Here is a 13520-nt window from a genome sequence, read left to right as displayed (position 1 = left end):
TAAACCTAGAAAAAGAATTTTTCCCCACTAAAAATTCAGATTTTATAGTGAAAAAACTAAAATTTTTCAAGTGTTTAGCATTTGGACTTTAATAAATAACCCCCTAAATGTATGCAGCATTACAGTATGTCAATGTCTGTCAGGAGCGCCCGATGGCACTCCCGTCTCCATCGGCACTGCTCCCAAAATGGCGGCGCCCATGGCCACCAGTGGGTAGTGGCGCCGGCGTTTTGGTGCCGGCGCCATGACGTCACCCGTCCAGTGCGAATATTTGAAAAGACGCTGACGTCTCTGGTTCAATGCCCGATAATTGGATTTCCTGTTTGGTTCCTGGGTGCATTTATATTTCATGCTGATTAATTCCTGAACCTTTTTGACCCTACCTGAACTTGGATTTTGCTACACTTCTGCCTGCCTATTGAACCTTTGCCTGGAATTGATGACAATTACTTCTGATCCCTTTTGATACTGCAAACTTGGATTTTAACCCTAAGCTTCCTCCTTGGCCCAGACTACTCCCACTGGGATCCGATAGGCCCCCTGACATTATTATCGGGCAATGGACCCCACTGAGGAAGCTGCACCAGATGTCAGAAGTGACCTCCAGGGGCTTGCGCCCCACATGGAATCTTATGAGGCACAGCAAGTCCGCATTAGGCAAGTACTTGACACACTTCTTTCTCGTATGCCTCCCACTTCTCCGGTCGCTGGCAATCCTCCCGCTCCTGTTGCTCCTTCGATTGTGGTTTCTTCGTCTGGTGAGCCACCTCCACCTCGCTATAATTGGGACCCGCAAGCCTGCAGATAGTTCATTACCCAGTGTCTTATTATATGCCTGTCCACTCAACTGAAAGACAATCTCATCTCCAGAGAACTTCCCGAGTTGCTGGAAGATTTAATTGCTCTCGCCATCAAGAGAGCATCAACTTGCCAAGGAGTGCAGTAAGAAGTTCCACCCAATACTGGCTCCACGCTTCCAATGACCCCTTTTGCCTGCTCCATCCCAGCAACCCCCAGTCAGTCCTCCAGAGGAACCTATGCAGATCGGAAGGGCACATCTCTCCGAGTTCGGCTGGCCTGTGTCTTTACTGTGGTGGCCAGGCTCACTTTGCCAATTCATGCCCATTGAAGAAAGGAGCTTCCTCTCACCAAGGTAAAACTGGGGTGTCTTGTGTGGGCAGTATTGCACCTGTTCCCCAAGGAAATTCTCACAGGTTTCTCCTACCTCTGCAGATTCATCTGACCATGAAGACTAATGACTGTGCTGCTTTCCTTGATTCCAGGGCTGGAGGGAATTTCATGGACACATCCTTTGCCCAATACACATGTACCCTTCTACCCCTTGTCTATTCCCTTGTGGGTTACTGGCTCTGCGATTATCGACGGGAGAATTACCTGTGCAGGTTGGGACTTTGCATGAGGAAAGACTTTCATTCCTGATTATCACCTGCCCATCCACTCCTGTGGTGTTGGGGTCACCCTGGCTACGTCTGCACAATCCCTCCATTGACTGGTCTGCTAACCAGATTTCCCATTGGAGTCCTTTTTGTCAGAACTGTTTGCCGGCTAAGCCCATCCACTGAAAGAAATCGTCAGCGCTCGGTCTAACTCACGCTGTGGCATTGACCAGCTGCCGTAGACAACATTGTCCCCGCGCTCGGACTAACCCACATTCTGAAGTTGACCAGCTGCCAAAAACTATAAAAAGCCAATATTTGTACACAAAGAGAAAGAGAAAATTTGCCAGCGCTCGATTTGCCTTTAAAAAATAATTACAAAAAATTAGGTGTTAGTACCACACTTTGGCCAAAATATGTAAGCTCACGTGCCACGTCAAGGCCCCTCATTGTACGTGAGTCCTACACTATTTGTGAGCATTATAAGTTTGTAGTGCATTTAAAATCAAGTCCCCCAGTAAGACCATTGTGCACTTACCCTTAGCTCTGGAGCTCTAGTGAGAAAGCTTGGAGCATTTAAGCCCCAGCCATCCACTTTTTGCCAAGTTGGAGAAGTGTATCTTCAAGGTGCCCAAAATTCCATTCCTGGGCTACATTATCTCTTGTGAGGGGTTCAAGATGGACCCTTCCAAGGTTTTGGCAATTCAAGACTGGCCTCTCCCCACTAGTACCAAGGCCATTCAAAGATTTGTCGGTTTTGCTAACTACAACCGACAATTTATCAAGGGGTTCTCCTCCCGTATTGCTCCTGTCTTGGCCCTCATCCGGAAGGGAGGAAAACCTAATGCCTGGCCCCCTCATGCTCTGCAAGCCTTCCAGTCCTTGAAAGATTAGTTTGCTTCGGCTCCAGTCTTTCGACATCCTGACCTTTTGCAACCCTTCTTCATTGAAGTAGATGCTTCCGATGTCAGGGCTGGTGCCATCCTCTCTCAGAGGCAAGTTGCCAATGGGAAACTTCAACCTTTTGCTTATTTCTCTAAAAGGTTCTCTCCTGCAGAGCAAAATTACGATGTGGGGAATCGTGAGCATCTGGCAGTGAAACTTGCACTCGAGGAGTGGCAACATTTCCCGGAGGGAGCCCCTCACCCTGTGACCATTTACACCGATCACAAAAACTCACAAAAAGTCATCCATACTCTCAAAAGCCTGTATACCCGTCAGGCTCGATGGGCACTCTTCTTCACTTGATTTAATTTTATCCCTGAGGGGCGCATCAGTGAAGTCATCTGCTCCAGCTGATTCCCCCATTGGTATGGTTTACATGCCACCTGAATTCCGCATATCCATTCCTCAGCAAAGCTATTGTTCCAAGCAAGCTGAACATCCAGGTAATCAAAAGACTTTGGAGCTTGTCAGTCAACTCTTCTGGTGGCCTTCCCTACGGAAGGATGTGAAAGACTTTTGTGGTGGCCTGTGTCATCTGTGCCTCATCTAAGTCTAGCCACTCTCACCCTAGTGGGCTATTACAACCTCTGGCCATTCCTTCTCATCTTTGGACTCATTTGGCTATTGACGAAATTACCACCTTCCAAAAGGGAATACCGTGGTTATTGACCACTTCAGCAAGATGGCGCACTTTATCCCTCTTCGCAAGCTTCCCTCTGCCATTGAACTCTCAAAGAGCTTTCCAGTGGAGATAGTATCGGACAGACGTTCCCAGTTCATGTCCAAGTTCTGGAGCTCTTTGTGTAAAAACTTGGGTATTGCTCTTCAATTCTCCTCTGCCTATCACCCTCAATCCAATGGGGCAGCTGAGAGAGTAAACCAAGCGCTGGAACAATTCCTGAGAAGTCATATATCCCTCTGTCAGGATGATTGGGCTGATGTACTTACCTGGGCGGAATTCACTCACACAACGCTTGCCATGCCTCCACTGGAAGATCGGCCTTCTTTACCGTGTATGGACAACATACTCAAGCTTTCCCCCAGGACTTCCTCTTGTCTAATGTTCCAGCAGCTGATTATCATGCAACTCACATATTGGCCATTTGGTCGGCTACCAAAACCAACTTAGAGAAAAGTTCCTTATCTCACAAAAAGTATGCTGATCAAGGACGGAATTCTTCTCCCTTATATAGTGTTGTGGACATAGTGTGGCTCTCTACAAGGAACATTCGTCTAAAGATTCCTTCTCCAAAATTTGTTTGGCCATATTCCATTGTAGAGATTGTTAATCCCGTGGCTGTCAGATTTCAGCTTCCCCCTGAGATGCGAATCACTAATGTGTTCCATATGTCTCTGGTGAAACCAGCCATCGCTAATCACTTCTCTTTGGAGCAGACACCTCCTTATGGTTTTAAATATTTTATTTGGTTTTCACAATAAACCATAAAAATCAATATGATAACAAATAGTATGCAGAATAAAAAGATTAATACAATGACATACTGTATTATACAGAATGTATAATTTACAATGAAGTAATATGTAAAATAAAATAGAAACTAACAAGAACTAACTATCACTAACTAAGCCAGTGGACGCATGGACATTCTTAAAAGAAAAAGAAGAAATAAAAAGCCCATTGTCTTGGGAATGTCAGATAACCCCCCCCATGAACATTTTGAAGAAACTGAGATATTTGACTTCTGGTATTGGAGTCACAGAAGTCAAAGTAAGGAGACCATATAAGTCTAAATGATTCTTTGGAATTATTTCCTTTAGTTTTTACTAATAAAGCTTCCTGCCAAATAAGCTGGTTCATATAAGCAATTGTGTCTGTCAATGAGGGAGACTCATTTTGTAGCCAACAGTTAAATAAAGCCTTTCTGAAGGCAGCCAAAAATAAAATTGTCAAGACACCTCCTTCTTCTGTCACAGTGGATGGCCAACAGGAATACGAGGTAGAGAAGATCTTGGACTCAAGAATCTACAGAGGGTCCCTTCAGTTCTTGATCCAGTAGAAAGGTTTTGCAAACTGATGTCCACAATACCGGTTTGGTAGGGGATTTCTTCAAGCATTTTCTGAAGAAACCAATATGTGGTGGTCCAGTGCCCCCCCCCTAGGGGAGGGGGTACTGTCAGGAGCGCCCTTTGTCACTCTCGTCTCCGTCGGCACTGCTCCCAAAATGGCAGCGCCCATGGCCACCACGTTGGGAGTGGCGCCGTTGTTTCGGCGCTGGTGCAATGATATTACAAGTCCGGCGCAAAGAATTTAAATAAAAAGACGCTGAGGTCAGGGGTTCAATGCCCGATAATAGGATTTCCTATTTGGTTCCTGGGTGCATCCTGGGTGCATCTATATTTATTGCTGATTAATTCCTGAACCTTTTTGAACCTGCCTGAACCCTAAGCTTCCTTCTTGGTCCAGACTACTCCCACTGGGAGCCAGTAGGCCCCCTAACAATTGCTGCAAATGCATATGGTATGAATGTCTCCTGCTGTTGCAAGATCAGCCGTGGGCTGCTGAATCTGCCACAGCTTAACTCACCAAGTTTTCCATATCACTTTAGGCCACACTTGAGACACCCGCCAATCCATAAAGCTGTGACAACAAAATAAACATTTCAATACAATTATAATAATGCATTAGCTTTATACAGCTCACAGAAGTAGCTATAACTTGCTATTCTTACAGTATATCACATCCTTGAAGCCCAAAATGTATATACTGTTGTTATATTTGTACCTCTATGACCTCGTACGTAAAGCAAAATCACGAAATAGTGCAAGTTCAAATACAATGAGGTAGTTTATTGTGTCCAAAATATAAGACAATAGATTTTGCCTGGGGAAGCGGTCGTGTGTCACCTGGGTGGTACCCGAATGCTTTCCAAAGATACTCCCACATAACATAAGTTTATATACCCATCTTGATGTCATAGATGGGGGTGATAACAAATGGGGGTATGCCAATACCATACATGGTCTGACTCCTCCTTGTACGATTAATGTCTAGATAATTTGCTTAGTCTTACAAGTATTTCAGACAATATTGCAACATATTGTTCTTAGCTCCAACGGTCCACAGTCTCGCAATCAGCTATTGGCTAAACATAGCCATTGTGGTTATTCCAGTAAGTTTGAGCAACACTTATGCAAAAGGCAAGCTGGCATTGTGCTGACACTCTGGAATTTAAGTAACAGAGTGGTGATCTTTTATTTGTCTGGCCTAGTATAAGCTATATTAGTGACCATTGTCCACAGTAGACCATTTAGCCCTTTTTAGTCCATCCTGCCTTAGGCCATATAGCATTATGGCGTCATAGAGGGCGGGGGTGACAACTATCAACCCTCTGACACTAGCCATTCGTCCGTCTTAGGATTTGGACCGTTCCAGACATCAAATTTCACTGTCATTCCTCTCTTGAAACATTGAATATGTTTCACATTAGTAATTACAGGCACAGTAAGAGTGCTGAGAGGACCCCCAGGAACAAGGGAGGTCTATTATAAATGGGACAGTGGTGTATGCTGTTGTGAGTTACAGTTCAACTATTGTGGCAGCACCAATACAGAAGTGTAGCTGAAAAGCTGAAGTGAGTGAAAGCAACGAAAACAGGAAGCTAGGGAGCTAGAGATATTTCCTGTTTTTTAGGAACTAGCTTGACTAGTGACCGCTGGAACCGCACAATGAAGCAAGAGCTGTCTGAATATAACATGTAGCCTAGGATTTAAGCAAAGATATGATTATAGTGAACTTAGGTTTCAAAATAAAGCAAAATAAAGCATTACATAGAGATAATAAAACATCATTACATCGAGATAACAAGACATAGTAATAATCATCCTGAGTAAGATAATACTGATATTGTAACATAATACTGATTTCATTAAGGTAAAAATTCAAGTAAGATTCAAAAAAAAATACCCTGAGGTTATTCAAAAATACCCTGAGATTAAGATAAAAATGGAAATGAAAATCAAAATGAAAACTTTAAAATATTCAAAAGTTTTAAGATAAAAGTTAAAATTTTAAAAATGTAAGATAAAAGATAAAATCAAAAATGAAGATTAGTAAAAAATGTTTAAAAAATGTAAAAATGAAGATTAGTCAAAATGAAAAATACTAAAATGAAGTACTAAAAATGCTAAATTCAAACTTTTTTTTTTTTTTTTTTTTTTTGTTTGATCCAATCAATCCTCCCCTATAAGGCTGATAAAAGTTATATCATATAAATGTAAATCAAAGTAGAGCAGAAGCTGGGGAGGAGGTACAGCGGCTTATGGCACATATCATTACTTTAACAATAAGGTACAGACCAAGGGCCAAAGCTAAAATAACTAGGATGGGTTTAAAGAAACTTCCAAGGAAATCATTTAACCATCCACCAATATTACCTAACCATGTAAAGGGATTAAAACCATTTTTAGAAATATCCCTGGCTTGTTTTTGCAATTCGAAAACCTTGGCCATATGAGATTCAACAAGCGATTCAGAATCATTAATGTAAGTGCAACATTCTTCTCCTATTAAAACACAGACTCCACCTTGTTCTGCTAACAAGTAATCTAGGGCCATTCTATTCTGAAGGGCTACTTTACGAATCTGAGCTAGTTCTACATTAATTGCAAGGACCGATATTACAGTGTTGTTAATCATGCGGTCAAGAAGGGAAGCATATTCATTAAGGCGAGCCATCATTTCTATTCCCCAACCTGTCCAGGCAGGGAAGAATGCCCAAGCCTTATCTTTATCATTAAAGAGTTCCCTTTTCTGTATCTTAAGATTTAAAACAGCAGATGAGTGTGTATCAATAAGTGAGGTAGCAGATAATTCTGTTCTAGTTCTAACAGCTGGGACTACATTTCCTATAGTACATCTACCTTCGGCTCCCATGGGCAACCAAGCATAGGCTTTCTTACCACAGATGTAATAAGTCCCTGAAGGAAGCACCATGGGGCGGTGAAAACCCTGATTTCTAATCTGAAGTATTAAAAATTTTATGTTATAGTGAGCAGGACCATCTATATAATCTAAATCCCATTCTAAACTCTTATTGGCCCAAGAAAGGCAGGGCTCAATAGTAGAAGATACTTTTGTTTCATCAACACAATGTGCATATGTGGTGGCTGCTTCATAATGTGTGGGGACCTGAGTAATATTTAAATCAGTTGAATTACATGTAGTTTCTCCTATAAGGATTTTAGGAATCCTTATTTGTTTACCATTAATGGTCACCCGTGTTTTTCTACTAAAAACAGTGAAACATACTGAAGGATGGCGAACTATTCCTGCCAAAATAAGAGCTGGGGGTGCTTTCATTATTTCATCACCTTTACCAGAAATTTCCCTATATTTAGACAATTCTGGATCAAGAGTTGAAAAGTCCATCACATATCTGTCTTCAAAATCAGTCCATGTAAAGGGGACCCCAAGGATAGGGGTACCGAGGCTGTGAGTAGGAATATGTGAGCAAACCCAACAATCAGTCTTATTTTCAATAGCGGCAGCAGTACTGTGCAGTTTTAAAAGTTCATTGTCAGTCCATAATGCTGTTATGGGGGTGGAGAGGAAGTAGGAAACACAGAAGGACAAGGCAAGCAGTCTCGAAGATGAATCCATGTCCCGTGGTTTTCAAGTAATACGGCAGTGGGGGAGAGCTGTTGTATTTTAAAAGGACCGGAATAGATAGGTTGGTCCCAACGGCTACGAGTAAAGTTTCTCTTGTAGACTAGATCTCCGACCTGGAAAAGAAAAGAAGGAGTGACAACAACAGGTGCCTTGGAAATATTCACTTCAGACATTTGGTGTGCTAACTGGAGACACCGTATCAGATTGTATGGGCTGTCAGCATTAGGAAGTGGACGTGTACTGATGGTGTGGATAAGAGACATACGTCTACCGGTAGTGATTTCAAATGGGGTAAGTCCACAACGCCTAATAGGATGGTTGCAGAGTATGAACAATGCAGCTGGGAGACATTCCAGCCACGAGCCATTTGTGGCGGCTGTCAATTTTCTGAGTTGTGTCTTTAAGAGACCATTAGCTCTTTCCACAATGCCATTGGAGGTTGGTTTGTACACAGACACGTACCTCCACTTGATATCAGTACAATTTGCAAATGTCTCACAAAGTTGATTTTTTGAAATGGCTTCCATTGTCAGAAACAATGGACTTGGGAATTCCATGTCTGGGAAAGATTCATTGTATAGATTATCAAATACAGCCAGAGCTGTTTCCTTCCTACATGGAAAAACTTCTAACCATTGAGAGTACGGGTCAATCATGACCAAAAGATACCTGTATCCTTTGCAAGGAGTTACCATGTCCGTGAAATCGATATGCCATTCTCTGAAGGGGCCAGCAGGCCTTGGAATCGCTCCAGGAGGAATCCTTGGAGTTTGATGACTGGTGTTGGTAAAACAAACATTACAAGTATTGACCACAGCTTTACAAATATCTTTTAAATCTGGGCACCAGTACATTCCCCTTATAGTATTGATCAAGTCATTTGTTGGCATATGTGACCCGTAGTGTAACTGGTGGGCCAATAGGTGGCACTCACCTATGGGCAATGCTGGTACACCTGAAGGGTGCATCCAAATATATGGAGGCTCATTATTGTGATAGTAATGAGAGCACTCATTAGCCACCCATTTGTCTGTTTCTGCACTAGTGGCGCTTTCTTGCATTACTCTGATGGGTGCAAAAGGGTTAGAAGTGGAAAGATATTTCTTAGCTCGTGTTTGTACAAAAATGGTTAGTGGGTTTGTGGTTTGTTTTGCTAGTTCGTCAACTATCTGATTGCCGTATGCGACAATATCTGTGACATTATGTTGGTGTGCTTTTACCCATTCACAGGATGTTTTTAAATCTTTCTTGTGTCTTTCCTGTAGTACTTCCATTATAGCAAGAATCGTGTCATGATGTTGTAGTGGGGTCCCTTTTCCTGTAACGAAACCTCTCTTGTGCCATTTAGATGCATTTGTATGTATGGTGGTAGTGACGTAAGCTGAGTCTGTATACAGAACTCCGTTGTTGTCATTCATGAGCCGGAAACCTTCTAAGGCGGCGGCTATCTCTGCTAATTGGGCTGATGTATCTGGTGGTAATGCATATTGTTTTTTCTGTATAATTTCTTTGGTGTCCGGATCTATCTGACACACGGCAAAGCCCGTATGTGTTTCTGTCTGTGAACCGTCAGAGAAAATTACAACATGTGACGGTGGTAAATCTGTTACTGGGACAATACCCATAAAGGGACGTTCCTCTGGAATTTCCTCAGAAGTACAATCATGGTTCTCAGCCGAGAACAACAATAAGTCTTTAAGATTATTGAAAGGATTAGTTGGAGGCATTCCTTTGAAAGAAATGTGACTTCGTAGGAGCACAGCCGTGCATTGTCCTACGCGTGCAGGCACAAAGTGTAATGTATTACTTTTGAGTAGTGCTGGCACGTCATGTGAGGTGTATATGATGACACTGGGAACAATTACATGTGAATAGAGTTTTTCTACAGATGCTGCGCAAGCGCATATGTTACGTTCACAGGAAGTGAAAGCTTGTTCTATGGGTGTAAAAATTCCTGAAAAGTGTCCTATAATACATCCCTCTTGTTGGGTGGCTACAGCCGCCCAACAGATTGCATTCGCAAAAACGTACATGTAGATGGGCTCACAGCTGTTCGGCAAATGGAGTTGTGGGGCCTGCAAAATATCAGACATTAGACATTCAAGAGCAGTAGAGTCAGATTGAGACAGAGAGACAGAAGCATAGCCAGGAGGGTTGCCTTTGAGGTATTTTCTGAAAGGAAGTATGCGAGAACTGTAAGCAGGAATCCATAAGCGACAAAAGTTAAACAAACCCAAAACACTGCGTAATTCTTTGACTGAGGTAGGTAGATGCATACGTTGGACATCAGTGAGCACCTGGGGGCCCATGAGTTTGGCTCCCTTGCTGAGTGTCATGCCTAGAAAAGTAACTGAGGTTTGACAAAATTGCAGCTTTGAACGATTGACCTTGTAACCACATGTATGCAAATGCAGAAGTAAGGCACAAGTGTAGTGTTGGCACAGTTCAGCAGTGTCTGCAGAAAGCAAAAGGTCGTCAACATACTGGAGTAGGAAAGCAGAAGTAGGTAAAAGGTCAGTGAAAATTTGCAGATCAGTCGCGAGTACGCGGCTGAAGATTGAGGGACTGTCAACTCCGCCCATTACGAGGCGGGTCCATTGGTAACGGTTATTGTTGTATGTGAATGCAAAAAGTGGTCTGGATTGCTGAGATAAAGGAATGCAATAAAATGCTTGGGATAAATCCAAAACTGAATTATATTCCTTTAAGGGGTTGTCTTGTAAGAGAGTGGCAGGGTTGGCAACAACGGGGAACTCTGCTGCGACTACTTCATTTAGCTTCCGTAAGTCATGGACTATACGGTAGGAGCCATTTGGCTTCTGTACTGGGTACAAAGGAGTGTTATAAGGAGAGTCGCTTGGTTCAATTATGCCGTGTTGCAAAAGTAGATTAATTTCATCTGCCACACCCTGAATGGATTGGGCTTTGAGTGGGTACTGTGGTACCTTGGGGCCATCACACCCTGGACGTAAATTAATTTGCACCTCTTCAACTGAAACGGCCTTACCAAAAGGTGCCTCGGGTGTGGCCCAGACTGCTTTAGGTATATCGACAAATGGATCAACTGAATCTGCAGAAGAAGTGACAGTAGTTGCAAACAGTATAGTTGGACGTGAGACAGCAAAATCAAGAATGATGCTTTGGTTAACAAGTCTCTGCCTAGCAAATTGACAGGACATGCAGGTGCATAGACAAAAGCATGTAGACAGGTGATTGTCCCAATTGTCACTGAAACTTCAGAGGTTAATTGGTTTAGCTGAGGCTTACCATCAAATCCTGTAGTGGAGACTGTTTGGGAAGAAAGGGTTAAACCAGCAGGAAGTGCAGAGAGAACAGATACTGTAGCGCCTGAGTCAAGCAAAAAACATGTAGGCATTTCTGCTATAGAAACAGTGAGAAAAGGTTCTTCAGTGGACATGGGAACCCGTAAAAGCATAGACAGTCATTGCGATTGGTTCCTGGGTGGAGACCAATTAGGAAAAGATTGAACATTGGAATTGTTGCGAGATTGAAAGTTAGGAGAGTTGTACTGATTGCCGAAACGTTTTGGACTACGGCATGCACGGGCATAATGTCCTGGCTTGTGACAGTTGAAACAGACACCTTTGATTATCCCTTCCACATCGGCAAAGTTCCAAGGGACATATTTAAGTCCTTTGGTAGTATGCATAAGAGGATACATCTGTTTGGGTGAGGGTGAGACTATGTTAGCAAGTGCGCTCAGATTTTCATATTTCTCCCAAATGCTAAGACCATTAATCATGTATTGTCTGTCCCAATTTGGATCTCCCATGCCACCTCTGATACAGAGGCGTGCTGTATTCAAGTTACGGGTGTCCAGAGCTCCCTCTCTAGGGAATGGGGTAACATTAGGTTTTAAAGATTCTGACCAGCCGGCCAGATTGTCAACCCAAGGATCTACAAAAGTGCTATCCCCCCCTTCTCCTCGGATTACTATATCCTTTGGGGAGAAAGAATTTTGTTTTGGAGTGTTGTTTTTTGGTCTTGTAACAATAGTTGCCAAGACTCTAGATGTTGGGATTTCTGCATCTTCTAATATGGGCATTTCATCCTCTTCCTCATCAAAAGATATGTTAGAGAGAGGTGTATTTGCCCTGACTTCAGGGTGATTTCCCATAGGGGTCTGAAAACCTTGACTAGGAGGTGCTCTGTTAACAGGGGTTTGGTGTGCAGCATCCTCATTAGGACGAAAAGGGTTGGTTTTGCTAAGTTTAAGACGCCCTGAGACGTCTGCCCAGTATGAGTCCTCATTACTGGCATGTGGCACTGTCTGCAAGTTTGTTGGTGGGGGAAATGCCGGGGCAGTATAGCCCTGTGCTACCCTAGGATTGCCAATAGGCGTGTTTAGGGCAGTCTGTAATTGCTCCTGTGCGTCCATGTTAAGGACGGGATATAATTTGGCTGAACTCGGAGCAGTGTCTATGTGGGCTGGTTCAGCTGGGGCATATGCAGGTGGTTTTTCTGGGTATTGCTGAGCATATGCTTGCCAGATGTCATGGCATGCGGTATGTGCTTTTAGTTCTTTGCCCTTACATTTATCATTGATCTGTTCTAACAGGCTAGCTAGATCTGTAGGGAGAATGCTGCAGTTTTCTGGCCAGGAAAACGTGGCATCCTTACTTGTACCCCACTTAACCCATGCTTTGTGACATGTTACAAGAGCCTTACGACATAAGGGGTTTTGGTCACACACCTTAACCAGAAGTTCTGGGGGAGGTTTAGGTTTAAGCATTTTGAACATATCGCCTCAAATAGTAAATAAGAAGAACAAAATTTAACAAGGCGAAAAAAAAATAAGATTGCTTCCAACGCTAAGTTGTACTTGGAAGAATTACTATCTTCTTCTGTTGAAGGCATAAGAAATCTCCCTAACAAAGAAAGTGGGAGTGTGTCTGTAGTGTTTTTACAATGTGGTACTTACAAACTGAGTGTAAGGGGAGAAAATAGATTTGAAGCTGCAGATGTTTGACACCTAGATGCTTCTAGGGCTCTCTTTTGACATATGCAGATTCAAACAGACAGGAAAGTGATTCACACACCATACGCTAAAGAATTCCCTTCAGAAAACCTAGTTTTCCGTTCTCTGGTCCGTTAGGTCGCCCTATAAACAGAAACCGCAGAGAAAACACCTAAACCGCAAGCAGACTCTGAAATAGAGTCACGGATTCCCTTATGGACACTATCACACAGTTTACAATTAAGCTAAAATTATTCACGCACTCGGTTGATTCTGGAGGGTGTGGGTTCCAGTTTCAACCACAATCATTCAATCACAACAGTCAGGGATCCTTTGTCATTCATACATCAACATGCATGTGTAATTGCTATGACAGAATTTTTTCTACTTAGTGTAACTGCTCATGATGAGGAACTAGGTACGTACAAATTACAAAAACAGTAAGGAAAAGGCGTATTCCTATCATGAACGGCAGAATATCAGAACTGGTTAGTACAACACTTAACACAATAATAAGCAGTAGATATAGACTAGAAAAGTACATTTATACTCACCTTATCAGAGCCTTCCA

General features: G+C 42.8%; 1 protein-coding gene across 1 annotated transcript; it reads right to left on the bottom strand.

Moving 5' to 3' along the window:
• Positions 1–7997: 7997 nt before the first annotated feature.
• Positions 7998–12733, bottom strand: LOC121396009. Its single transcript, XM_041570606.1, has 3 exons — positions 11502–12733; positions 8641–11130; positions 7998–8084 (listed from the first exon to the last, which is right to left on the bottom strand). Exons 1-3 carry the CDS (start codon positions 12731–12733, stop codon positions 8072–8074), a joined length of 3735 nt encoding a protein of 1244 aa, XP_041426540.1. The 3' UTR covers positions 7998–8071.
• Positions 12734–13520: the final 787 nt, after the last annotated feature.

This window comes from Xenopus laevis, chromosome 7S (assembly GCF_017654675.1).
Source record: "Xenopus laevis strain J_2021 chromosome 7S, Xenopus_laevis_v10.1, whole genome shotgun sequence".
NCBI classification, from domain to species: domain Eukaryota; kingdom Metazoa; phylum Chordata; class Amphibia; order Anura; family Pipidae; genus Xenopus; species Xenopus laevis.
Note: the sequence above shows the minus strand (reverse complement) of the source record. Positions and strands in the feature narration are given on the sequence as shown.

What these genes read in the sequence shown, in the direction of transcription:
- LOC121396009 (XM_041570606.1), bottom strand. Translation starts at nt 12,733, where the DNA reads ATGTTCAAAATGCTTAAACCTAAACCTCCCCCAGAACTTCTGGTTAAG. An exon ending in CCAAAACGTTTCGGCAATCA is followed by an intron (nt 11,131 to 11,501) that starts GTACAACTCTCC and finishes TCAATTTGCTAG; the next exon opens with GCAGAGACTTGTTAACCAAA.